The 27644-nt window shown below is 42.6% G+C and overlaps 1 protein-coding gene across 1 annotated transcript in view; it reads right to left on the reverse strand.

The window, feature by feature from the left end:
• The window catches only part of PHF14 (PHD finger protein 14), a 319743-nt gene that overhangs the window by 184759 nt on the left and 107340 nt on the right, over nt 1–27644 (reverse strand). Inside the window, exon 16 of the mRNA XM_089776015.1 lies at nt 22450–22618. Coding sequence (XP_089632141.1) covers nt 22450–22618 — 169 coding nt within the window. The remainder of the gene's footprint in view (nt 1–22449; nt 22619–27644) is intronic.

The following is a 27644-nucleotide window of genomic DNA, read 5'->3' on the forward strand; positions in this document are numbered from 1 at the left end:
ACAAGGTTTGAAGCCGTGCGGCCCTGGCATCCCCCTCCTCTGGAGGGGAGAGATAATGAACTGCAAACACTACTAACTACTTGAAAACAATGAAAGAAAGAAAGCACTCGCTAGGATCTGTTGTGATAACAGCGAAGCTCCAACAACTGTCACAGGCGGTAAGAAGGAACTGAGGAGGGGGAGTGCTGGCAGGGGTATTTATGCTCCGCTATAGCAGCACCACTCCAGGGGGAGACCTGCAGGCCCTCATTCAAATTCACATGAGCAATCACTCAAAGAAGAACTCTGTTTGCAGCCCAGGGCCAATGGGTAGTCCCACTGACTCTGGGCTGCACGTGGGGTGCCAGCTTTGAAATGTACAACAGTCCCCAGTGGGGGCTCTTGTGCATTTCAAAGCGGCAACATAGCATGAAGCCCAGAGTCAGCAGGGGACACAGAATCCCCCCGCTGACCCCAGGCTCCATGCTGCGCTGCTCATTTGAAATTCCATGCAGAGCCAGGGTTAGCTGGGGACTCCCCAGCTGATACCAGGTTCTGTGGAAATGCCATGCTGGAGCCCTGGATCAGCTGGGAGTTCCCAGCTAACGCTGGGTCCAGTTGTGCGGGGCTGCCCCTTTCAAACACTTAGGTGGTGTTTCAAAAGGACAGTGCCATACAGCTCAGCCGGGGATCCCCTCTAACCCTTCCACCCCCACCCCACACACACACTTTCCTGCCTCTATCTGATAGAAGCAGCTGGGCGGGGTGGAGGGTGGGGGAGAGAGAATCAACTAGTCCTTAACATCCCTACTCCAGACAGTGGCTGCTGTAGGGGGTGGCAGGTGAGAGTCTGTCTGTGCAGGGAGCTGGTTTTTAAACAGGCTTCCCTCACGGACTGGCTCCTGCCTACCACCCTGTACTGCTGCCCCTGAAAGGCAACTGCATGGGGCAGCAGGGGGCAACTTGTGAGTGAGGTTGGGAGAGCACTGGCTGCTTGCCAGTCTCTCGGGACTATTGAATAGTTGTAAAACTGTAAAAATTTAAATCGGTTACGCCGTTCTTCAAGTACATGCTATCTAACATCCCTACTGAGAAACATGCACTGAATGTGCAACAGCAGTCAAATAAGCAAACAAAATGTTGGGAATAATTAAGAAAAGGACAGATAAGACAGAATATCTTATTGCCTCTACATAAATCCATGGTATCCCTCATCTTGTATACTCTGTGCAGATGTGTTGTCATTGGAAAAAGTACAGAAAAAGGCAACAAAAATTAAGGATATAGAATGACTGGCATAGGAGGAGAGAATAATTAAATGGGGACTTCTCAGCTTAGAAAAGAAACAACTGAGGGATATTATTGAGGTCTATAAAATCATGACAGGTGCAGAGAAAGTGAATAAAGCAGGAGGTATACAGTACTTTCCATAACATATTCTATTACTTAATAGGGGAAGGCAGCCCTGCTCAGTCCCAGCTTGTGCCAGGACCAAATCCCACTGTGACTCTGCAATTTAAGAGGCAGTAGAGGCCAGGAAACCTGCCTCCTGGCTCCTACTGTGATTTAAATTGCAGAACCAAAGAGAGGTTTGGTTCCCAACTGGACGCAAGCAGGGACTGAAGCGGGCTAAATTTAGTAGGAGCCGGGCAGGCAGACAGTCCAGCTCAGTTCCTGCTCAGGCTAGAGTGGGAACCAAATCCTGCTGCGGCTCTGCAATTTAAAACACAGTAGGAGAAGGGGGACTGGCAGTGGACAGGGGCTGCTTTGCAGCAGCAGCTTCTGTCTGCAGAGGGTCCCAGTGGGAAATTGGGGCCCCCAGAGACAAGAGCTGCTGCCACGAAGCCACCCCTGTCTAAGGGGGGTCCCAACTTCCTGCTGGCCCCCTCCCCTTGCTGTCTCTCATGGAGGTGGGGGGAGGAGCGGAGACAGTACTGGGAGAATCAGATTTTAAGCAGCTCCCACCACCACCTCCTGCTTCCGCCCCCCCGCCCCCCCCCCACACACACACCTTACATTCCTAGACTACACTAATGCCTGTGTTAAATCTCTGAGCTTGTCAACAATGAACTAGATATTTTCAGAACGCTGAGAACAATCTGGTTGAGTTGACACTGTGCAACACACACAAGTGGAATGCCTTTTCTGATGAAGCTTGAATCTGGTATGTGTGGAGTCACATTTTAGCAATAATATGGCAATTCTTCACTCAATTTCAGAGATTCCCTAATATGTATTCAATTTTGTAATTGCAAAGTGTCAGTGGGAAATCATTATAAACATGAGACGAACATAAAGCCCCCTAGTTAGGAAAAATATTTGAATTAATTCTATTTAAAAATTGAAAATAGGTAACCTACACATGGTATCACACAGGAATGAAAGTGTTAAGAGAAGGCAAAAATGCCAAAACAGACAGTAGATGGCAGACTTGTGCAATAAAGATAAAAGTGTCTACTACTGCTGATCCAAGCACATACAACAATGTACATTCAGAACTACCCCAATATATGTTTTTCCAGAGAATAGGAAGTGATAAAAAGGGAAATGTCAAAAACAGAAATGCCAGGAAATGTGAGAGGGGGAAAAAAGCATAATTACCGAAAATTACAGACTCCCAGGATTTGTTTGGTTGGCAGTCTTTTGAGAATTTTGACTTCATATACAAGTGAATTTTGCAATACTTCTGTCACTTCGATTCTACAAAGGAGTACTATCTGTGTGAATTTGTTTATAATCAGGATATTAGTATATTACACGTTACTCTAATACAACTGTAAACATACAACATATTTATCATAGAAATTCAATTTAAAGAGTTAATTACAAACTGTTTTTATTTGCCAAAATGTTGTTATATAATTTTTAGTATCTTGGTAAAACTATACCAGAGGATTGTAATACGTCAGGTTTGTCATCTATGATGCGATAGTGGCATTTATTGGAGTTCCTTGATTAGTGTGCACTGTATAAGACATCAACTTTTCGCCAATGTCTATATGAGATTTCATTAATTTTTAGTATTAACGCTTTGCCCTAAGCTGTTACTCTTGATTGCGGTAAATATCTAAATGTAACAAATACTTGCATATAAACATCTATGAATTTTTAGAAAACAAGTTTTTCCTTCTTATTGACAGGGCTCGACAATCTATTGAATCACTCGCCCACGGCGAGTAAATATTAGCCCGGCGCCCCGTTTACTGGCCGCGCGCGCATGCACAATGCGGCTCTTGCGCGTGCGCAGTGCGGGGCTGGCGAGCTGCTTTCACCGCAGTTTGTCAAGCCCTGCTTATTGAAGACTACCAAGAAATTTTGAAACAAGAAATCCTCTCAAAAATTTCCAGAAAAACAAAGGCAGAAAGTGGAAAATTAAAATACAAGAGAAAAATGGATAGCTTTGTTATAGAAATCTGCCCCCAACAGATTAATGATTCAATTTACTCTTTACACTTACAGGTATTTACAAATGTCACTGCTTGATCAACTTCTCTGTTCTCTGTTTTTGTTCTTTTGCACACTGTCGCTACGTCTAGACTACAAGCCTCTTTCAAAAAAGGCTTTTTTGAAAGAATCTTTCGAAAAAGCCTGTTTCGAAAGAGTGTGTCTAGACTGCAACCACTTTTCGCAAAAGCGAGCCACTTTTTCGAAAAAGAGCATCCAGGCAGTCTGGATGCTCTTTTTCAAAAAAAGCCATTTGCATGCAAAAATGCCTTTTTTGAAAAGAGCACTTCCGAAAAAAGGCGTTCTTCCTCATAAAATGAGGTTTACTGTGGTCAAAAAACCACCGTGTTCTTTCGATTTAATTTCGAAAGAACGCAGCGGCAGTCTAGACACAGGGGAAGTTTATTCGAAAAAGTCCACTTTTAAAAAAACAAACTGTAGTCTAGACACACCCTTAAGGTGTGTCTAGATTACTGGGTTTTGTCGGAAAGTGGACTTTTGTCGACAAAACTATATCTGCGTCTACACTGCCGCTGAGTTCTGTCGACATAACGTCAACAGGACTCGGCAGTTTTGTCGACGGCTGTAAACCTCATTCTACGAGGAATAACGCCTTTTGTCGACAAGAGTTCTGTCGACAAAAGGCATTATTGCATCTATACTGTCATGTCGACAAAGCGGCTTGCTTTGTCGCCAGAACTGGATGTAGTCTAGATGCTTTTTGTCGACAGAAGCTTTGTCGACAGTATCTGTCGACAAAACTTCTGTCGACAAAAGTCTGTAGTCTAGACATACCCTTAGATGTCTTCATGTCTTGAAACTGAAAAGATGACACCTTAAAGACCATCATTTTATTCCTTTTAAACACATTCCACTACCACAAAGCACTGTGAAAGAGCCATATCGCCTCATCTTAACATGTCCTCCATCTGAGCCTGGTGTAGCAAAAGCCCAAGCAAAACGGTATGTACAAAACAGCACAAGCTCATTCAGCTATTGGATTAGCTGACATGTCAGGAAGACCCACTGAAAGACTCTGGGTAAGGGTAAAACGCAAGAGTGCTGTCAGGGTGTACAGCACACCATCTAGCAAGGAAGATGAAGCCTTTTTTTAAGTAACTAAGAAAATTATACAAAGTACAGGCAGTCCCCGGGTTACGCGGATCCGACTTATGTCGGATCCGTACTTACGAACGGGGCTTTTCTCGCTCCGGAGGATGCGAGCGGCGGGACCGCCCAGACGCGCCGCGGTCCCGCCCTCCGCGTCCTCTGGGGCAAGAAAAGCTGCTCTGTGTCTCCCTGGTCTGCTGGGGGGGAAGTCCCCCCCAGCAGACCAGGAACACAAGGAGCAAAGCCAGGGAGGACCCGGGCGGCGGGACCGCCCAGACGCACCGCGGTCCCGCGGGGTTTTCCGCGGCTTTGCTCTGCGTCTCCCTGGTCTGCTGGGGGAGGGGTCCCCCAGCAGACCAGGGAGACACGGAGGACCCGAGCGGCGGGACCGTGGCACGTCTCGGTCCCACCACCCGCGCCTCCCTGGTCTGCTGGGGGGGGGCGCGCAGCTAGTGCACCCCCCCCCCCCCCAGCAGACCAGGCTTTTCTCAGGACACCTGTGGTAGAGCAGCTGGGGCGCTGCCGGTTGGTCCTGCAGCGCCGCTCTCAGCGCTACTGAACCAACCCGGCAGCACCCCAGCTGCTCTGCCCCAGGCGTCTTGATTCAGCCGCTGCTGGTCAGTTTCAGCAGCGGCTGAATCAGGACGCCTGGGGCAGAGCAGCTGGGGTGCTGCTCGGTTGCTCCAGTAGCGCCGAGGAGTGGCGCTACTGGACCAACCCAGCAGCACCCCAGCTGCTCTGCCCCAGGCGTCCCCACGTCAGCCGCTGCTGAAACTGACCAGCGGCTGACTACAGGAAGCCCGAGGCAGAGTTGCTCTGCCCCGGCTTCCTGGAATCAGCCGCTGATCAGTTTCAGCAGCAGACGACTTGGAGATGCCTGGGGTAGAGCAGCTGGGGTGCTGCCGGGTTGGTCCCCGCGGGGCCGAGGTGCAGCGCTGCGGGGACCTACCCGGCAGCACCCCAGCTGCTCTGTCCCAGGCATCCAGATTCAGCCACTGTTGAAACTGATCAGCGGCTGATTCCAGGAAGCCCGGGGCAGAGCAACTCTGCCTCGGGTTTCCTGTAGTCAGCCACTGGTCAGTTTCAGCAGCGGCTGAATCTGGACGCCAGTTCCAACTTACATACAAATTCAACTTAAGAACAAACCTACAGTCCCTATCTTGTACGTAACCCAGGGACTGCCTGTAGAGGACTTGGTGGTGTTTGGGGACTTCAACTACAAGATCACTTTTTTCAATTTAACTGCAATATAAGATCTACCTCGAACCCAAATATCCTTCCCCTGCTTCCTTCCTGCCGTTCTTTAAGACCTCACCTGCTCACTCCATCCTCCTTCCTCTCCCATTTTCACTCACTCTCACCAGGGTAGGGTCGGGAGTTGGAATGCAGGCTCTGATCTTGGGCCAAAGGTTTCAGAGTGTGGAAGGAGTTCTGGGCTCATCCCAGGGTGGAGGATTGGGGTCCAGGAGGGGATTCAGGGTGCAAGCTCTGGGAAGGAGTTTGGGTCCAGGGGAACTCATGTCTGGGGGATGCAGGTAGAGGTTCCAGGCTGGGGTGGCTCAGGATGCAGGCTCTGGCTGAGCACCATTTAACTGAGACAGCTTTCAGGTGGTGGAGCAGTGGGGTTAAAGCAAGCTTACTCCTGTCCTGGCCCTGCACCACTCCTGAAAGCAGCTGGCATGTATGACTCCCTGGCACCCTATGCTGCCCCTCATCTACAGGCACTGAGACCACAGCTTCTACTGGCCATGGTTCCCTTTTATTGATCAATGGGAGCTGCAGGAGTGGTGTCTGCAGGCAAGGACAGCATGTGGAGACCCCCTGCTCTTCCCTTCTCTGGGGCTGCAGGGTCACTTCCAGGAGCAGCAATTACCGTAGGGATAATGTCTCCAGCCACGGCAGAGGTTAGGCATTTTAGAACTCACTACACAAATAATTAAATTTAAGCGTAAGCGAGAAATGAAAATAATGAAATACAGACGTCAAAAATAACTCACTTTGTAAGCAGTACTAGTAGTAACAAACCCTCCCCACGTGTTGGTTCGGGAGATGAGAGTGTGGAGGCAGGAAAAGGGAATAAGGGAATTTGTGTGCAGCCATCTTGGTCTTGTTAACAAGAGAGCAAGAGTCAGGCTAAGTCTGTGGCCTGACAACGCGAGATCTATAATTAGACGCTGCCTTTGCCTCTCGCCTCTATACGGAGATAAGGATAGAATGCTGACTCTGGCAGGGACCTTGAGATAAGGAGCATCTGGGTGGAACTAAATAACTGTTAGCCATTGGTGTTTGTAATGGGAAGGAGACTAATTGTTATTGTTATTATATCTAATAGACAGTATATAAACTGCTTCATAATTGCTTGTATTCGAAGATCTGCCTCGGAACGGGGGAGGGGGGGCTTCCCCCCTGTCCAAACCAGTTTTTCTCTTGCTGCAGCTCGTAATAAAACTGCCTCTGGCTACTTGTTGCTTACAAACTCAGAGTGAGGCCAATGTTTTCTTCCACAAGAGTGAACGACAGTTGGTGTGTTTGTGAGAATGACAGACACACACCACGTGTGAGTGACAGAGATTTGCATTGCCAAGCTCTCTCTACCCCCTTCTCTCTGTGTGGAAATAGGCTGGGGGGGGGGGAAGGGACACCCTGACATCAGCACCGCCCTCTTCTCTCCTCCACACCCTGTACAGCAAGCAGGAGGCTCCCGGGGGGGGGGGGGGGAGAGAGGAGGGGCAGCTCCAAGGAGCAGCATGACAGTGGGTAGAGGGGCAACTGAAGTGCCAGTGCTTGAGAGCTTCCTGATTAAACCAGTCAGGATCACTTGTCAGAGGCTCCAAGATCTACCAGTAGATCCTGATCTACTGGTTGGTGACTACTGACCTAGACAGCCTAAGGGAAAATAACACACAAGGGTACAGATTGTCAGACAAGTTTTTGGCATGCACTGAAGATAACTTTTTATTACTGAAGGTAGAGAAAGCAAGTAGGAGACAGGCTGTTCAAAATTTGAAGGAACTGATTGAGAATCACAAACTATAAGTGAACAATGTAACATTTGCAAAAAAGCATACATAATTCTGGGATGTATAGGCAATACAAAACAGGATTCTTCCATGCTACTCAGCATAAATACGACCTCAACTGGAGCACTGTTTCCAGTTCTGAGGATCATGCTTTGGGAAAGCTGCTGACAAATGGGAATGACAAAAAATGATTAAAGGTCTAGAAAAAATGGCCTTTGAGCAAAGACTGAAAAAAATGTGTTTTAGTTTGGAGGAAAGAAGGCTGAGGGGTGACATATCAGTCTTCAAGTACATAAAAGATTATTTTAAATAAGATACTGACTGAGAATAGGACAAGAAGTAATAGGTTTAAATTTCAGCAAGAAAGATTTAAGTTTGACATTAGGAAAAACTCACCAACTATAGGGATAGTTTTAAGCACTGGAATAAATTACAAAGGGGGATGTGGAATGTCTGTCACGCAGACACATGAGAGATTGTCCCTAGATAAGACCTAGTGCTCTCTCACAAGAGTCCTGGTCTAGATGACCTATCAAAGTCCCTTCTAGTCCTCCATTTCTATGATTCTTTAATTATCTTTTCATTAACAACATGTTGTAGTATTTAAATAATTTTACATTCAGTGCTGAGAAGCACATTTTAATTTAAAGAGTTCTTTCTATGCCTTTGAGTTTTGAAATACTGCTGATTATTTTGCTCTGAGTTGTGCTATTAAATGTTGGATTTAATGTCCAAAAAATTAAGAAGAATGTCCAAAAAATGTCCAAAAAATAAGAAGAGCTATTCATAATTAAGAGGCTTTAAGATGCTCATTTTCAAAAGTAATAAAATGACCAATTATTCTGAATAGTTTGAGAAGGCCAGATGTTTTGTTTTATCACCTGGTAATTGACAAATACATATTAAAATGTATTATAATTATTTGTTATCATGCTTCAAGGAACACTTAAGTGTATATTCCTAAAGAGCTTTATTTTAGTGGCTCTTCTCTAGTCATCATCTATTCAGAAATAATATCTATGACATCTCATAATTAAAATCACACAACAGGTAAGCGGAAAGAATTTGCATAGAAATGCTTCTGTTAAATATAACTAGAGTCAAGATATCAAATTTATCTTAGTAAACCTAAATGAAAATCATTCTTCCCTCCACTATCATCTTTCTTCCACACACTGAACAAAAATGAATATTAATTCACTCTAAGAAACCATATTTATGTGTAAACCAAAAAGAATATACACAAAAGTTTCCTGTGCTGAATACCACTTATAATCTAAGTACTCAGTGTATGTAATTTTTAAATTCATTTATTTAGACTAAGACCTCTAGTGGCAAGGACCTTTCCTTCTCTATGATCTGAACAATACACACAGCAACACTCCAACAAATAAAAATAATTCATTTTATAAAAACACACAATATTCTCACTGGGATTTTGTAAAATGGCATATAATTTGCATATAAATTTGTAGATAGGGCAATATAATTTTGATGGTAAGAGATCAGATACTTTTATTCAAATAATGGAATTAGTCATTTCTCAAAATGACATTACATAACACTTTTCCCCCCATTATAATACTGGATGTTTTCTTCTGTCTTAATGTGTCAAAACAGTTCTTGGCTGGAAAATGTGTTCATGATTAATATTCTGAACCGGAACTGAGGTCTGCCCATTGAGGACAGTAAGTCCATCAACACAATATCCCTGAACAATATTAATAGGTATACTGACTGATAAGAAAGCCTCTTCATATGTATGTATTTTCTATAGACGTTTCCAAAAGTTCTGAGTCCCATCATGTAAAGTCATTGTTCTGAAAGATGTGACTGCAGATGGTATTATTACACAAAGATCTTTTTTCCTTCCAACATTTACACTTTGAGAGAATTATCACATATGGAAAGCAAATATTTTGTCATATTCTAAAGGAAAGTGATTATTATAGTCTAATTTAAATTCACTAATAAATTTTATTGCTATTTAGATTATGCAAACAAATAAAATATACTTAGTTTATTCCCAGTAAAGTGAGGCCAGATTTTAATGCAATCACCTACATTAGTGAGACAAACCAAATGGCTCAAACAACAAAAACCACCCCTACCTTATTTGCTCCTTTTTTAGGAGAACAAAATGATTTGACATTTAAAGTTTCTTGTTATTTTTTTAATTGGGTGACATCTCATTAATAAATTCTCTCAAAAACAAGAGCATATGCATTTAAACTAGATATTAGGATCCAGCCCACTTAATTTATATATGAAAATTGTTGTGACGCCCTAGTCATATGACTTCATACAGATTTTTATAAAGAAAATACATAGAACTGTATACGTTATAGCTATACATAGAACTGTATACTATATATTTGAGAGCGTTTGTCTGTCTGCGTATCCAACCGTAAGTCTGTTTATTCAAGAACTCCTCCTAAATGGTAAGAGCTAGGACCATCAAATTTGGTATGCAGCTTCGTCTTATCATAACTTAAAAAAACAAGGTCAGGATTTGGTTGTGCCAGGACAATGGGATGTACATGGAATGTGACTCTCATCAAAAGGAAAGGGAGGACTGTGACAGAAGTGACAATTACAGTTCTGAATGACCACATGGCGGCAAGCAAGCAGAGGGGCAATTATACTGCTGAATAACCACGGGGGGCTGCTCAGCTCTGGGAAGCAGGCACCAGCCAGGCAGCGCAGCCTCCGCTACCCCAACCTAACCTTGGAGAGCAGCCGGCAGCCATGCAGCGTGGCTTCCAGCTCCCACTGCCATGGGGCTGGCCCTAGGGAAGAGCCAACTCCCTGCCCTGAAGGACCCAAATAATACTAGGTAAATCTTCCACTAGTAAATATTATCAATAGTTTATATGCAAGTTTCCTGTGCAAAAATTCTGAGATATATACATGTTACAAGAACAAAGATAACTAAATATGGCTAGGGAAAATACATAATCAATTCTCATACTTTTTCCATTTAAATTATTCAGCAATATACAAGCCATAATTTACAAGTCATAATTTAGACTGTTATTTTCTAATGGAGATCAGTGCAACTTAGTGTAGAGATCAAATGTGGTTTGTGGAGATTACATTTTCCATTTCCTAGTTTTATAAACTGAATCAATTATGTAAAATTCTAAACATTAATTTAAAAGGTCACAAATCTTAAGTCAAGAAAGTTTTAAAATTGTGTGACTAGTGGTAGCATCAAGAATATGTTAAATTATTTATTTACGTAACAGTCCTTTTCAAGCGGTTTGCAAACTGATGGCTGATCTGCTAAACAGTTAGGCCTGGTCTACACTAGAATTTCATATAAAATGTAGCTGCATATGGTTGATTTTTTAAATGATGCATCCACATTACCAAGCCTGTTGCATTGACCAAAAAGGCCGCTGAAATAGATTTAGGTATTCCTGCTTTTAACACAGAGTAACACTATTTCTGACCTTGCATGGTTGAATTGACAGTAGAGATTCAGCATTGGGTGAAAGTCAAAGCTATTGGCCCCCAGGAGGCCTCCTGCAGCTACCCACCCTGACCAGGGCTTCTATGTCTAATGTTCTCCATATGAGCAGAAAAAGTCCTGAGAAAAGTTGAATTGCATTTCCTGTGAGGCCAGCACTGCGAGAACATCTCAGAGTGAGCAACACACCATGTGACACATGGACATGACTTCGAACAATTCCAGTAACGCTGTGATGACTCTAGACATACCCTAGGAGCAGAAGTATTCAGACTACATGGCTCCGTCGACAGAGCCATGTAGATGAGTTTACTAGACATAGGAAAATGAAGCGGCGATTTAAATAATTGCCGCTTCATTTACATCAAAATGGCCACCACGCTGTGCTGATCAGCTGTTTGGTGGCACAGGGGGGCAGTCTGGATGCGTCATGGTTGACAAGGGAAGCCTTTGTCGACCGCTCAGGTAAACCTAATTTCACGAGGCATACCTCAGCAGTCGACAAAGGCTTCCCTTGTCGACTGCAGCGTGTCCAGACTGCCCCGCTGTGCTGCCAAACAACTGATCGGCACAGCGTGGTGGCCATTTTGATGTAAATGAAGCAGCGATTATTTAAATCGTCGCTTCATTTTCCTATGTCTAGTAAACTCATCTACATGGCTCCGTTGACGGAGCCATGTAGTCTAGACATACCCCTAGAGCCCAAGTTCCCAGGGGCACAAAAGAGCACCAGTGTGAACTATCCAGGAGCTCTTGGACTTCATTGTGGTGTGGCGAGATGAATCCTTTCTCTCTGAGCTCTGAACCAGCAAGAGGAATGCAGACATTTGTGGCAAGACTGCAAGCTGCTTCGTGGCTAAAGGCTATTCCAGGGTAGCCCAGCAATGCCGAGTCAAGATCAAGGAGCTGAGGTAGTCCTACCACAAGGTACAGGAAGCAAGCGGACGTTCTGGAGCAGCACTTCACACATGATGCTTCTACGAGCAGCTGGATGTGATTTTGGGAGGACAGTGGTAGCTTCCCCAGCATAACTGTGGCGTCTGATCAAGGCATGCCTGGCACCAGCGTGGTGGATGGGGAGGAGGAGCAGCATGGACAGCTGCCAATCCCCAAGAGCCAGGACCTGTTCATGACACTGGAGCTAGTTCCCTCCTCCCAGGAAGTCTCCCATTCTAGCACCAACTTCATGGAGGGCACTTGCAGTGAGTTCAAACTTTTTCTAATTACAAGTGGGTTAAAGCAATGGGATTTGATGTGCCATGTGCTCTGTGCCTACACAGCACATGAGATGCAGAACAGCTTGTTAATATGTCTGCAGATGGAGTCGGAATCTTGCCTGCTCATCTCCATGAAGCTCTCAGATAGGAACTCTTTGATCCTTCTCACAAGGTTTTTTGGAAGGACAGACTTATTCTGTCCTCCACAGTAAGACATCTTCCCATGCCAAGCCACCAGGAAGAGGTCTGATGCCATCAAACCACAAAGCACTACAGCATAAGACCCAGGCTTCTGGTCACATTCAGTCAGAATCTGCTCCCAGTCACTCTCTGTGATTTGGAGAGGACTGATACCTTGCACAGCAACCTGAATGAAGGAGGAGGGGACCTATTAGCCCTCTCCCCAGGAAGCCACATGCATCAGACTTGGCATGTGCTGAACACAGCAGGAAGCTGCCCTGCCCTGTCTCACCCCCTACATGTAGGCTCCAGCCCTGGCAGGAAAAGCAGCACCGTCATGGGAAGCCACATGTATTGGCCACACATAAAACTGCCCTTTAATGCCTCTGATTTGTGCAGCTCCTTGCTGTGCTCTCCTTACCGCACTGGTGTCTAGCTTCTCACTCTCTGACTAGGCACTCTGCCTCAGCCCACCCACCCACCCTGCCAGACAAAGTTTCCTCTTTGCTCTCGTACAGATTATGGAGCACACAACAGGCTGCAACCACAAAGGGAATGTTGCATTCACTAAGGTCAAAATGCGTCAGGAGACCCTTTAAACATCCAAAAGTACATTCAACCACCATTCGGCACTTGCTTATCCTGTTGTTGAACTCCTCCTGGCTGGGGTCCAGGCTGCCTGTGTACAGCTTCATGAGCTATGGGAGCAAGAGTAGGCTGGGTTGCCATGGAGCACTATAAACATTTCCACCTCTCCAACTCCAATTTTCCTGTCTGGGGAAAAAAAGTGCCACTGTACATCATTCTGAAGAGGCAGGGGTTCCTAAAGATGCAGGTATCATGAACCTTTCCTGACCATCCTACACTGATGTTGGTGAAATGGCCCTTGTAATCCACCAGCTCCTGCAGCACCATCACCAAGTACCCCTTCTGGTTTATATACTCTGTGGCAAGGTGGTCAAGAGCCAAGATGGGGATATGAGTTCTGTTCATTGCCCCACTACAGTTAGGGAACCCCATCGCAGCAAAGCCACCCACCATGGTATCCATGCTCCCAAGGGTCACAACCCTCGTAGCAGAATATTATTGATCGCCTAGGCAATGTGTCTAACAGCAACCTGTATTATGGATTTCCCCATTCCGAACTGATTCCACACTGACCTGTAGTTGTTTGGCACTGCAAGCTTCCAGAGGGCAATAGCCATGTGCTTCTCCACTGTCATAGCAAGTCTCATTCAGGTATTCTGGCTCCTCAGAGCAGGAGAAAGCCATTTGCAAAGTTCCATGAATGTGGCCTTGCACATTCAGAAGTTCTGCAGCCACAGCTGATTGTCCCCGCTCTGTATCTCAAATACAGTCCTGCCAATCTGAACTTGTCTCACGATGCCAGAACTGACATTGCATCATGTTCACAGGATTGACTAGCAGCTGAACAAGCATCCGCACCAGGCCTTGCATGAGCAGCACCTACATGCCACGCCGAGCTTCATCCTTGTGATTTTCCTGGAGAAGCAACATGTATGCTCCCCAAGTACTGCGCCATTAGGTGCACCACGACACACATGAATATCACAATGATTTGTTACAAACTGGGCTCCATACTCATGCTACTCTGGTATCTTCACAGGCAACCAGGGCACAAAAAGGCACGGAAGAGGAAACTCTCCCTGAGACCCCCTTAGTGGGCGTTGCCTGATCAACTCGATTCTACCCTCAGGAAGAAGAAAGCCAGGGCCAGAAGTATAAAAGGAGAAGCTCAGAGCTCAGGTGGAACCTGGGTGCCGAGCAGGTTAGAAACTCTGCCCAAGCTCCAGAGGAGGAAGGCCCTGCCACACTGCCCTTGAAGGGAGGACTGGGTTGGGCCGCCAGAGCCACTGCCAGGCCCCAAAAATTAATCCAGGCTGCCACCGCCACTGCTGGGACCCAAGGACTGGTCAGGACCGCTGAGACCACTTCCTGGGCCCAAGGATTCGATGAGATCCCCAGGTCCCTTGTCAGGTCCTGAAGACTGGGCTGAACTGTCTGGATCCCTGCCTAAGCTGGACCCGGAGCCCACGGACATGCCGCCAGCACCTTCCTCCCCAGCGGACCCTGAAGAGCTGAGGTGGAGCCAAGTACGGTCCCAAGGGGAACCACGAAGCAGTTCAGGGGTAGCCAACCTAAGGCCAGTGAAGGAAATGGAGGTCAATCGGGCACTGTGTTACAGCCCAGATCCCTGCTGACCTGTGACCTAGTTGTCATGTTGCAGCCAGGATCCCCGCCAATCCAGTGGCAGCCTGGATTAGGGTGCTGGGCTGGGACAGGACGCAGTGGAGCAGGTGGGCCTGTGTCCCCCCGCCATCCCTTCCCTGGGGTGGTAGATTCCCCTCTTATAGGGTAAAACCCCCTGCACTTGTCGGCTCTCCACTAGCAAGGAGATCCAACCCCCATCTCAGCTTGCAGGCGGGCCTGAGCATTGAACTGTTTGAACTATATAGCCACTTATGGCTATTTGCTTGTTTAGTTGCTGGCCCGGCCTGAATAAGGACCTGGACTTATAAACTGTGACTCGGTCTACACCCAGGCTTGGGCTTTAAATTGTTTGTTGTTGCCCCGCCCTGTCCCAGGGCATGGTCCTTATAAACTCTTACCTAGCCTGCAGCCAGGGCTGAGGCTATAAACTGTTTGTTACCCAGCTCTGTATCAGGACTGGGCTTACTCAAACTAGTGAACAGTTGGTGGTCGTGTGCCTGCCCCACCCGATTCTCTAGGCCCAGGCTTAAAAGGGGGCCTCTAACTTGTTACTTACTGGCCTGAGCACAGGTCTTGGGCCCAGGACTAAGCCAGTTTGGCTTACACTCCCATTGATCTCAAACGAGGGGGGAGGGACTAGATTAGTGCACTATGGGAAGCTAGCAACATAAGCCCTTAAGCACCTGCTGCCGAATTTTGGACCCAGCAACCACCATAAGCATAGCTCAGAATGCAAAGCTACCCACAGTGCCTTGCTCTCTGAATTGATAGTAGGCTCCCTAATGGGGATGCACTACTTCATATTACATTAGACTCTTACTCGTTGTGAAAACACAAACGTTAAACTTCTCAAATCGGGTGCCCAGAAATCAACCATTGTAGATTCAACCTCCTCTCGTGGTGTAAACGTGTCCTTACATTCCTTTACTTACTCTACTCCTGATTCAGGAAAGAACTGAAACATGGTGCTTAAATTTATCCTTATTCAAATGGCAATTAAGCGTATACTCAGGTGCTCTTCTTAAATACAGATGCTTTCCTAAATCAAGGTTTCCTAAATCAACTTTCCTAAATACTGGAAAGTTCTGTTGAGCCCAGTGGTTACTCATACATGTGCATGCAGGACTAGGCTTCAAAAAGGCTTTCAGGTAATTTCAAGCACTACATCTGCTCCTGGGTCCCCATCATCATCTGTAGTTTTACTATCAAATGTTCCTGATTTTTTTCTATTCCCATTCCAGTGTGGTAGACTCATGCTGACAGCCAGACAAAAATGGCTGATTATGCAAAAGGAATAGTGAAACAACTGTCACAATGTACAATGTTAACTGACAAAAATGGAAGAAAAACTCTGGCTTTAGTTACAGAAATAGCCAATATTGGCTATTTTTTATAACAGTGGTAGGTTAAAAAAATTCAAGTAGCAGTCAATTTTAATCTTATTTTAAAACAATCTGCTGCCCTCTCTGCAAAGTAACAACCTAAATGGCAGAATTTACTCCTACTTTTTTACTCAAATATTCTACAAAACATTTGGAAAATTGAAACACTGAATTGAGGTTTCAAATGGACTTATTCTTTATATCTGATTAAGTATCTACAGACAGTACTTTAAAGGTACACTATCAAATAAAAACACACACACATTTAACAGCACTGGAACAGATGGCACCAACCCAATGGGCAACCAATAAAGCACACTGTACAAGGGAGATTAAAATTCAGTTGTATGTATTGGCACATTTTTATTCCCACCTTAACCATCATCACTCTGACATAAGACTTCATTGGAATGCATTCTGAACAACTAACTACATTTCCTAACTGATAAAAGAAGTTACTATTAAGCATTCTTTACCTTTACACCCCATCCTCTGGAACTCTACCTTACAGTTTAGAGTAAGAGTTGGCCTGAGGACAGAGAGGGAATCAAGGCAGAGCTGGGCTGGGGGTAGAGTGGGACATAGGCCAGCCCCACTCAACCCCAACCACCACTCTACTCCGCTGCCTGTTCTGGGCAGAACATCTGCTGGATCAATTTAATTTTTTGAAGGAGAACGAAATATAGTTTGTATTTGTTTGCCACAACAAGTTCACAAATTCAGTTTAAGACACTCACAAGATTCTCTTCAAGCTTTATTCAACAGGATAGAAGTTAAAGATCAAATCACTGAGGCCAAGAATTGAGTCGACATGCATCAGCAATTACAATCTGTACTCAAAAGACCTGAAAGGGCTCAGAGATAAAGTTGAAGATTAGCAAAATCAGAGTAAAAGGAACAACAACTGAATTACCAACATCTCCAAAAGGAAGGGAAAAGGAAAATAATTAAGTCTTGAAACTAAGAGATTAAAGAATGCTGAAATTGGTCGTGCTGTGTGAGATACTGAGTACATCACAGAGCACAGTCTCAAACATACATAATAGTAAGATTCAAGGTCAACAATTATCAAGTTTCTTAGATTCTACACTAAGAGAAATAACTGAGAAATAAGGAATGAAACACAGACATGGACTTTACCTAAATTGTAAAGGTTGTAAGATCATATTTCTGCACTTTGAAGGGCAAAGGTTACATCAACTGGTTGGGGGGAAAGGGCAGATCAAAGTTCCGTTTTCTTTTATACTCTGAGGAGCTTGTCTACACAGTGTGACAATATGCAATATAAGGGTACGATTTCTAAAAAGTACTAAGGAGTTGTACTAAGGAGCCGAATCATATTTTAGGACACTTCAACACAACCAAGGATCTCAAAATGCTTTGCAAACATTAAACAAACGTATGCTTCATGGGGATGAAGTCTAGTCATATTTTTTGGATGAGGAAATTGAGGAAGAGGAAGATTAAGTGATTCGACAAAACATTCAACCGTGTGAAACAAAAACAAATCTCCCAAATTTAGTTCTATGCCCTTGCCACAAATCCCCCATTTCCCTCAGAGAATCAATTTTTTCATCCTCATGTTCAGTATTTACAGCTGTAATCGTCACCAGAGGAAATGGGAGAAGGAGAATGAAAAACTGATTCTAATTCCTGAGATTAGGAGTCACTACTCTTATGTTCTTCTACTGCTTGATTCTTTAAGCCTTATAAGATGTACTTTCATTAAGATGATTTGAAGAGCCTATTGGTCAGAAACTGAACTTTCCCTCAAGCTGAACTTTCCCTCTTACTGTTCAAAGAGGCTCTTTGGTTTATTCATGCAGCCTCACTTCCTAGCTTTGTCATGTCTACAGCCTGAATCGAATTAGCCGCTTTGTTCTTAATGATTCTGAAAGTTCTCCCTAGCTATTTGAACAGGAAGGGAAGCATTCCTCTGACTGAAGCTTGACATTTTGGCAATAGGTTCTACAGATAGAAAAAAAACCAATCCCAGTATAAAAATTCTGCTGCAGACAAAAGCTTCTAGCAATCATAAGAATCCACAGCTTAACCCCATCAAATGTTAGCTGGACTAGATGGGGGGTATTTGTAAGCAAAGCATAATGGGGCTCAAAGGCAGATTCCTTTAAGAAAATCTAGTGACGCCATTCAATGAACAATGGATACGGCTATAGTGAGATAAGAGGGCAAGAAGGATTGGTACTTACTTTGGGTAGCTCTTTTAGGAATGAATCATAGTTCATACACAACTAAAAGGTCACAGACATCACACATCCCCAAACTAGGGATGTTAGCATGTAGCCGTTCACACAATTAACCGAGAAGCCTTGAAAGTCGGCTTCCTTGTGTGTACCAACTCCCAGCGAGCTGACTGCCCCTCTACTGCACTGCTGCCTCTGATAGAGGGGCAGCAGCATGGTGGGGAGGGAGCAAGGCAGGAGCCAGTACACACAGGAAAGGCTGTCAAAGCACCCACCCCATGATTAAAAGCCAGCTCCCCATGAGCACCAGCTTCCACCTGCTTCCCTCCCCTCACATGTAAATTTGTAACTGCTAAAAAATCCAGTGGTCACACATTTACACAAATACATGTTACTTAACAGCCCTACCCCAAACCACATTGAGTGACAAAAGTACTGTTTTCTAGGAAAAAAATATTCTTTTTATTGCATTTATGGATATTTTCTCAAGTTCTCTCCATCTTCTTTTGCAGAAGGGATGTAAAATCCCATTTAAAATGTTAACTGGTTAAACTATATGTTTACCTTATTAGCCAGCCTCTCCCTTCCCCCCCCCCCCCCTCCCCAGGACGAGATGGGCCTGCACCACAGATAGAGGGCTGCTCCAGCTAGGCCAGGCCAGCTGCACCACGGGTGGAGGGCTGCTCCGGCCCAGCTGGGCCCCAATTAACCAGGTACCCTTTTATGTCCCTATTATGCAGTATTATATTACAATGAAAATGTCAATAAAAGCCTTTAGTTAGAAACTTATAGGAAAACAAATCTCAAAGGATCGGAGTATGGTAGAGAATGACAAGAGAATACTGAACAGAAGAACATGAATGACCATACTAGGTGAAACCAAAAGTGGCCAATGCCAGATGCTTCAGAGGAAGTGAGCAGAACAGGTAATCATCATGTGATCTCTCTCCTGTCATCCATGGCAAACAGATGTTAGGAACACCACTGTTTCCTATTCAGACTAATTAGTATTGATTAACCTAACCTCCGTTAATTTATCTAGTTCTTTTTTGAACCCTGTTAAAGTCCAGGTCTTCACAGCATGCTCTAGCAAAGGGTTCCACAGGTTGACTCTGCACTGACTGAAGAAAAACTTTTTTGTTTCTTTTAAATATGCTACCTATTAATTTCATTTGGTGACCCCCTAGTTTTATGTTACAGGAACGAGTAAATAGCTTTTCCTTATTCACTTTCTCCATGCCTGTCATGATTCTATAGACCTCTATCATACCTCCCCCTCCCCCTTAGTCTCCTCTTTTCTAAGCTAAAAAGTCACAATCTTTTTACTCTCTCTTGAGATGGCACCCATTCCAAACTCCTAATCATTTTGGTTGCCCTTTTCTGAACCTTTTCCAAAGCCAATATATCTTTTTTGAGATGAGGTGATCACATCTGCATGCAGTATTCAAGATGTGAGCGTACAATGGATTTATATAGAGGCAATAAGATATTCTGTCTTAATGATTACTATAATGATTAAAAGTAGCTCTTCTCTCATGGAAATGACCTACAGGGGTCTTTTTTCTTTGCTAGTAAAAAAAAAAAAAATCTGTTCTTTAAAAGCATTCAATAATGTTTGTGTTTTTATTTGTTTTTATAAAAGAGCAGAAGCACTGAAAAACAATTAGAAAGCAGTCTAAAAGCATGTGAAAGCATTCATAACAAAATGAAATATATAGAGGATAATATTCTAAATGATAACTTAATTATATAATGACTAGGGATGCTAGATACCATGTTTTTTAGTAATAGGGTAGCCTCAACAATTTTTAATCATTACACAATTACTAAAATGGTCCCCCAGGGCAGGGTTAGCAGCCAGTGCAATCCTAGCTCACTGCCCCACTCCCAGGGAGCCCCCTGCCACCCTGCACTGCTCCCTCTGTAGCAGTAGCACATGGCGGTGGCAGCCTCTGTCCGTGGCAAGCCCAACCCCACTGCTGCAGCTGGGGAGGATTGGGGGGGGGAGACAGGTGAAGCCACAGAACCAGCACATACTGGTTCCTATCTGCTCCCTTCCCCCTGTGCTGCAGCCTCTTGAAAGCCAGCTTCCTGCATCTACCAGCTCCTGCCTGCCCCCCCTCACCATCCACACAGCTGCCTCTCTATCAGAGACAACAGTGCAAGAGTGAAGGGGTGGGTGGCTCCATGGAATCCTGTACTCACGGGGAGCAGGCTTTTAAGCCAGCTCTCTCTGAGCACTGATAAGCATTGGCTTATTTGTTTAATTCTCTGAGCACCAGCTCCCATCTGTCCCCGACACTGCTGCTTCTGTGGAAAGCAGCACGGTGGAACAGGTGGCTCCCTGGCAAGCGGCACATATGGGGAGCCATTCTAAAAGCTGGCTCCCCATGGGCACCAGATCCCGCCTCCTTCCCCCCCTTGCTGCCTTTAATACAGAGGCAGCAGAGAGGGAGGAGGTTGCATGTAGTCATTTGGATTAACCAATAAACCCAGGCTTATCAGTTAATCTTTTAAACATCTATGTTTAATAATAGTATTTGAGACATACTAGAAGTTAAACTATTGTTTTTATCCCTTCTGCTGTTGTGTTAGAGGAGTCCACTACATTAAGTGTGAAAATAACATTTTTATAAACATACATACACACATATAAAATTAATCAATTGATTACACTTTGCAGTAATATAATAGGTAACATCAAAGTGATTACCTTTGCAAAGCACCCTTTAGAACTTATCTAGAGCACCAAAATTTCATTTCTATTACCAAGTAAGCTGGTCCCCCTTAACTGCTGGCTGGGCTCTGCCATTCCCTAGCTGTCGGCTACACTCCGCCACCCCCAGGCCACTGGCCCTATGGACTGCTGGCCACCAGATCAGCTCTGAAGAACCAAATTAAAATAATCTGTACAATGCAACTTTGACTACTTTTTCACTTTAAACAAATTACCTCTAAAAATTAGTTCTATACAAGTGATAAGCGATAGGCCTTGACACGGAAGAACTCTCTCCCCCTCAGAAGAGGAAGTAGAACAGATGCAATCTTCTTCTATACTATCTTAGAGAAACCACTGGAAGAGGGATAAATGTCATTTATTCTTTATGGCTATTCATAGAAACTGCCAAGCCAGAATGACAAATGGTACCAACTGGGTGGATTAGGTGACAAATTCACATAGGCCAGAGAATATCTGTCAAAATATAAAGATTTCTGGTTGTTACTTACTTGTGGTTAAATTTACAGTATTTCAGTTGGTGACCTATAGCTTAAAGATAAAGCTTGATCTACTATTCTTATAAAGTATGCAGTTACCACCATTATTAGTTTAGGTGTTTCCTTAGCAGTCAAGTAAATCACATATTAGAGACAAAAAATGAGGTTATCTAATAATCAGATGAAATAGTTTTTACAACTATATTAGAATGTCATAGGTGCTCATTATTTAAATATAGAACTAATTCATTGTAGCCTAAAGGTCCCAATTTTAAATATACATGTTGGACTTCCCTCATCAGGCACCTTCAGGACCTGTGTGGTCTCAAAAAAGGGAGTTTGATGGACCAGGGAGGCAAATATCTGGATATCTGGAGATGCTCTCCTGTCCCCAGATAGCATGATACCCCTGGCCTGCTTCCTGGAGCTCTGCCACCCACATCCAGCCCATCACTGGCTGTTGGCCTGGCTCCACCACCAGCTGCCTTTAACAGCTGGGGGGAGCAGGAGCCAGTGCTGGGGGGAGCCATCTTAAAAGCTAGTTTCCCCCAGCACTATCTCTGCAGGGGGTAGGTGAGTACCGGGGACTGGGTGCGAGCCAGCAATCAGCTGATTCCCAACTCACACCCAGTCCCAGATGCTGCAACTCTGCTTTTTAAATGTATTAAGAGCCTGCCAGCTCCTAATACATTTAAAAATTAGAATCATGGGGGGGTGGGGAAGGAGGGGAGTGACCTGGCATGAAGGACAGCTGATCTCCAGCTTGCATTGGGTCCTGCCGGCTCTAATTCAGTTAAAAGGCAGAGGCACAGTGGGGTTAACCGCTGGGACTGGAAGCTAACCCCACTGCGGCTCCCTTGCTTATCGACTAATCAATGGAAAATCCATCAACTAGTCAATTAGTTGATTAAACTATATTTAACATCCCTAATCTGTACCAAGTCAAATCATTTTGAATATGACCTGTATAATGACAATTAAGCTGTGATTTACCGTGTTTCTGATTGGAATCTTCTTTGGTTCTGGTGGCACATCCTGTGGAACAAATTTCACTGGTTCCTTAATCTGCCTTCTCGATCTCTTAGTCCCATCTGGTAAAGTTTCCATGGCAATATCTGCTTCCATGTCACTGCTGCCTGCCTGGTCACACTCTGAGCACTGCCTGGAAGATCAGAAAGATTTTTTTATGGACAATAGCAGCCACAAAAGCAGAAAAAAGTTTTTTGATAAAAAACACAAAAACCCAATTCCACACAAATTTAGTGTATTTTTCTCAAAACAACAGTTATTTAAGTAGCTGCCACTGCCAGATATACAGGGTATTTATTTACATCATTCGCGTCACTTTGTATCTAAGACTTTCTGAAAGTGCTTTTTTTATATTTAGAAAAAAAATATTCCTTCTCTTATTTCACTTTTTTTTTTTAATCCTACCCCCATTGATCTTGCATCTATTCATTATTGTAGCTGCTGCAGCCTCTAATCTCTACTACATACATACTGTGCGGAATTTGCTCTCTGTGGGCAGTTTTTTACTGACAGACTCGCAAGAAAGGTTTCCTCTGAAAATCAATGAACCATTTTAAAGACAATGGACAATTCAACTCACACTAGATTCATTTTTTGAAGTCTAGAAAAAATTTAAAGACAAACGAAAATATATAGAATGTGAAGTGCATATTAGCAATTTTTTATATTCTACGGAAAAACTCCATGTTCTATTTCAAAAAATTATAAATTCATGGTCAGAACTACAAAAATGAGCAATCTCTAATGTATACTACCAACAAGCTCCATGAACAAAAATTAACAAGATGTGAAGTCATCTTCATAGGTTCTCATAACAAGAAAATAATACAGGAGGCCCCGACTTGCGATGCGATTGGTTCCACGGAAAGCGTTGCAAGTCGGGGTCGTCATAACTCGAACCCTCATTTACGACAGGTGTTGTGCACCATCGTAAATGTGGGCCAAGGACGTAAGTCAGTGGTTTCTGGTCCTTTCCGCACTTACAAAAATGGTTGTAAGTGTGGGGGGGTCAGAACTCGGGCGGTCAAATGTCAGGGGCCTCCTTGTATACCTCATAACAAGATGTTAGGTCAAAAATGCAGATATTAACCCTAAAATATGAGGTTGAAATTTCTGGTCTGCAAATATCTGTGACAAATTACTTTTCAAGTACTTCTTTGAGTATCCTAAAATATTGTTCCTTTTACTGCAAATCTTACCAAAATCCTACCACCACGCAATTTTTACTTTTACCAAAAATGGTATTTTAAACATTGGTTAATTTTGGAATTATTATAAATAGCCTGAAATAGCATGCCAACTATTGAAAAACAAAATTTCAATTTAAAATTAACATAAAAACATTGATAATTTAACTGAAGCAGCAAAACTTATTTCAGCAAGAAATAAAAATGTGTATTTTGTTATTCATTTCTAACTACATGGTTTGAAGACAAGGAGGTGAGTTAATTTGCTGCCTATAAACGCAGAATTTTTGCAATACAATGCAGGTTACAAAAAGTCAAAGGAAATTTTATTTTAAAAATTATATTAAAGGCTAATTTTTAAAAACAAAATTTAACTGTGGCATATTTACTATAAATGATCTGGATGCTTTATCAGGAGGAAAGGAAATGTTTACAAAACTGAACCTAAAATAAGTTTAACAGAAATAGCTTTGCTGTCATGTATTTCAATTCAGGCATTAAGTAATGTAAGCAACTGAAAAATGTCAGTGCTATTGTGTTTTAAAAAGAGAACATTGAATGATACTGTTCACATTCGTATACAGGCACTTACAAAATTTGTTAATATTTAGTTGTCTGCTTTCATATGATATAATTTAATACAACTAAATTATTTTTCATTTGAGTGTCTCTCTTCGGTGCTTATCAGTACTTTACCAACTTTTATCCCATTCTCTTTACTAGAATATAAAGTATCCCGCTTTAATAAATTCTCTCATTTGGTATTCCAAGCCCCCGAAAATGCCTATAAAGGAAAATTAGTCAGATTTTTCAAGGCTTACAAAAAGACCATGTTTATATCTAAGACACTCTTAAAGGCACTTACATGGAGAGCTGGCAAAAGAAAGATGTCCACACACAGAACATCAGCACCATGTGTGGAAGCTACAAGGAACAAATTCACCTAAGACATTCCTTTGATTAGAGGGGATGAGGGATCCCCCATATTGTGTTTCTGCTGTATTATTGCGCACGCGCGCACACACACACACACACACACACTTAAACTACCATTTTTAACCTTTGTGGAAATGTAATCTAATGGCTGCATCCAATCCACAAAATCACTTCCGCTGATGTTTGTGGACAGAGACTCTAATGAATCCTAGTAGCAGATGAATGTTAAATTACAAAAATTCCCAAAGTAGGAAGCTGTGGAATAATCCAGCCTCTCAAAGTTTCCTCCTACCACCCACTAATTTGAGTCTGGCTTACACACTGATGCTGTCAGTTTATAATATTTCCTAAATTTCTGACTTTCATTTTAATCCTGACTATTTATTTTACCCTAGATGCTCTTCTTATCTATATGAAATAACTAGTATTTTTTTTCTATGATAGTAGAATAATATCTTGGTCTCAATAGTATCTCTAGCACGGAGTTCCAAAGACTAAAAATTGCATTTTGTATGCAAAAGTACTTATTTTATTATTTCTAAAACTGAATGGTTTTGCAATACGAGAAAAGGTTAAACACCTTCCTTAGTAGATAGTAGGAAGCCAGGGCAAACTTGTCAATCAGCCAGGAAAGAAATGTCTCAAAAAAGCCAGTTTAGATTTAAGAGGAGAGGGACCTATTCAGCATATGTATTTCTCCATCATCTCCTCCCAAAAAATCATTATGGTATAAATTAGTGAGATTCCACTTTTTTCAAATGTCCTCTACTTTTTAAAGTTACTTGTTAATACACAGGGGAAAATGGAGCCCCTCCTGTCATTCCGAATGAAGAAAGCAGACACAATACTCCCCTAATTTAGGGGCATTAGGACCTCCTTAATGTCAGCAGAAACACTTCTTGACAATTGGGGGTAGGAGAAATGCTGTTCCCTCATATTAGCATAGTATTGTTTTTATCTGAACACTGATAATTGTATTGAATCTTTTAAAATTCTGTCACAGTATTTCATTCACTGACCTGATTTATCTAAGATCACACGTTCCAGGGAACGTCTTGCAATTCATAGTTCTTCACTTTGTTTTGTATGGTTTTTATACTAAATTCCATATGAATAGGCAAAAACCTGAGGTGTACATTGTCCTCGTGTAATAAAATTATACATATGTTATCGTTTATACATATTTATTTATATAAAACCAAACTATTTTAAGTGTTAATGAAATAGTTTAAATAGAAGATGTATTAAAAACAGCAGTGAAAAACTTTTGCTGAACTTAACACTTAGAACAGGGGTCTATTTTACACAGTCTCTAGTGATCTTAAAAAGAGTATACAAAGACAAAGACATAGATGAAAAGAATGCAATCAATACACCTCAATTTCTCTACTATAATCTTATCCTCTTGACTATGCCTGAGCTAATTAAAAGCGAAAGCTAAATTTGTGATCAGCAGTGTAGCTGAAGCATGAAATTCACAGCAAAGACAAGCTAGCACTTTGAAATAAAAGCATTGATATCTACCTGACCTACTAAACCTGAATACCCATTGAAGTATAGTTAATGTCCTTCTGAACTGATGGCTTTTAATGGCCTTTTCAACTTGGTTATAAAGCAGATCACAACTAGTGACTTCCTGTACACATGCTATGGCAGCAATAAAATGTCAAACAATCATTTACATTATTCATTCTGCAAATTCAACCGGAGTTTATGAAGGTACAAGAAATCACTTAAGGTCAAAGACAATGGACTACACAGGAATAATTTAGAATGGCTGGCCTAGACTAAAGCTCAAAAGAATAAATTTTCAAATAGTGGTGGGACTCTTTGAATTTTTTATCTTTGAAGATAATCTCTAATAATTAATTTAATATGGTCATAATGAGATGTCAATTGAGGGATAAAGATCTCACATACAAGAAACACCAAGTTACTTAATTGTTTATGTCTCATTGAACATAATGTGACAAGTATTGTTAAAATCCCCAGAAAAAATACTTAAGTATTTTCCTGTGTAATTCTCAAATAAAGAAACAGTTTCAGACCCAGTTTATTTTAGACATCGATTCAAAAGGAACTATATACAAAGGGGAAGTTGAAACTCAATTTTTAAGTGAGCTAGTTAAAAAAACCCTGCTTTTGGAAATGGTTATTCCAATGTGATAAATTAGGGCTCACTGCTAGGAGGTTCTAAGCCCTTTCTTGGGGAAGTTGTAACATTAACCTTTTTTCTAGAGAGATGAGTAAAGACTATTTCTGCATAATTAGATTTTTCAAAACATTTTACAAACATGCAGAATGCTTACAAACACCCACACACTAATTTTATATTGGGGTAATTAAGTCTGGCAGTAAAGAACTAAAAATAACAGCATATACATTTCAGCACAGCATGGTGTTTGGCCTCTAAGATCCACCTCACTTGCTGGGTTTCAGAACCCAGACTCTACCCTGAACAGAGGTACATTTTCTAACCATGAAGCCCAAAACCAGCAAGACTGAGTCAAATGACATGAGCTCTGAGACTCTAGAACCATGGGTTTTATTTTCCCCTGCAGACATATCCATTAAGGCTAGCGATGAGTGTCTGGAGATATCATCCATGTACATCCATATACATAGTTAGAATGCAACATCACCTGAGAAAATTGAAATCCATTCATTTTCTCATCAAAACACTATTTTGCATCTTTTGATGTTATTTTTACAACCCTAAGTTTTCAAAATATTGTTCCCTATATCTTTTTCTAAAGGTGTGAATTTGTTACTTCTTCCTCATTCATTCAAATATTCCTACATTTCAGATTAAACTGAACTCAAACACGGTATATATTGAATATAGAATACTTCATAATTTGGAAAAGATGCCAGAGATTATGACCAGTTGATAAAACATTGTCAGATTAAATTTATTCATTTGAGAAATAACTTCTCACAAATTCAACCTAGATCTTCTAATGCACACTTCCCAATACAAATACATTAAATTAAGTTTGTAATCTAATCACATTTACTTGCGTTTTAATAGAGACT

This window comes from Pelodiscus sinensis, chromosome 2, assembly GCF_052426305.1.
Source record: "Pelodiscus sinensis isolate ZL-2025 chromosome 2, ASM5242630v1, whole genome shotgun sequence".
Classification (NCBI taxonomy): Eukaryota; Metazoa; Chordata; order Testudines; family Trionychidae; genus Pelodiscus; species Pelodiscus sinensis.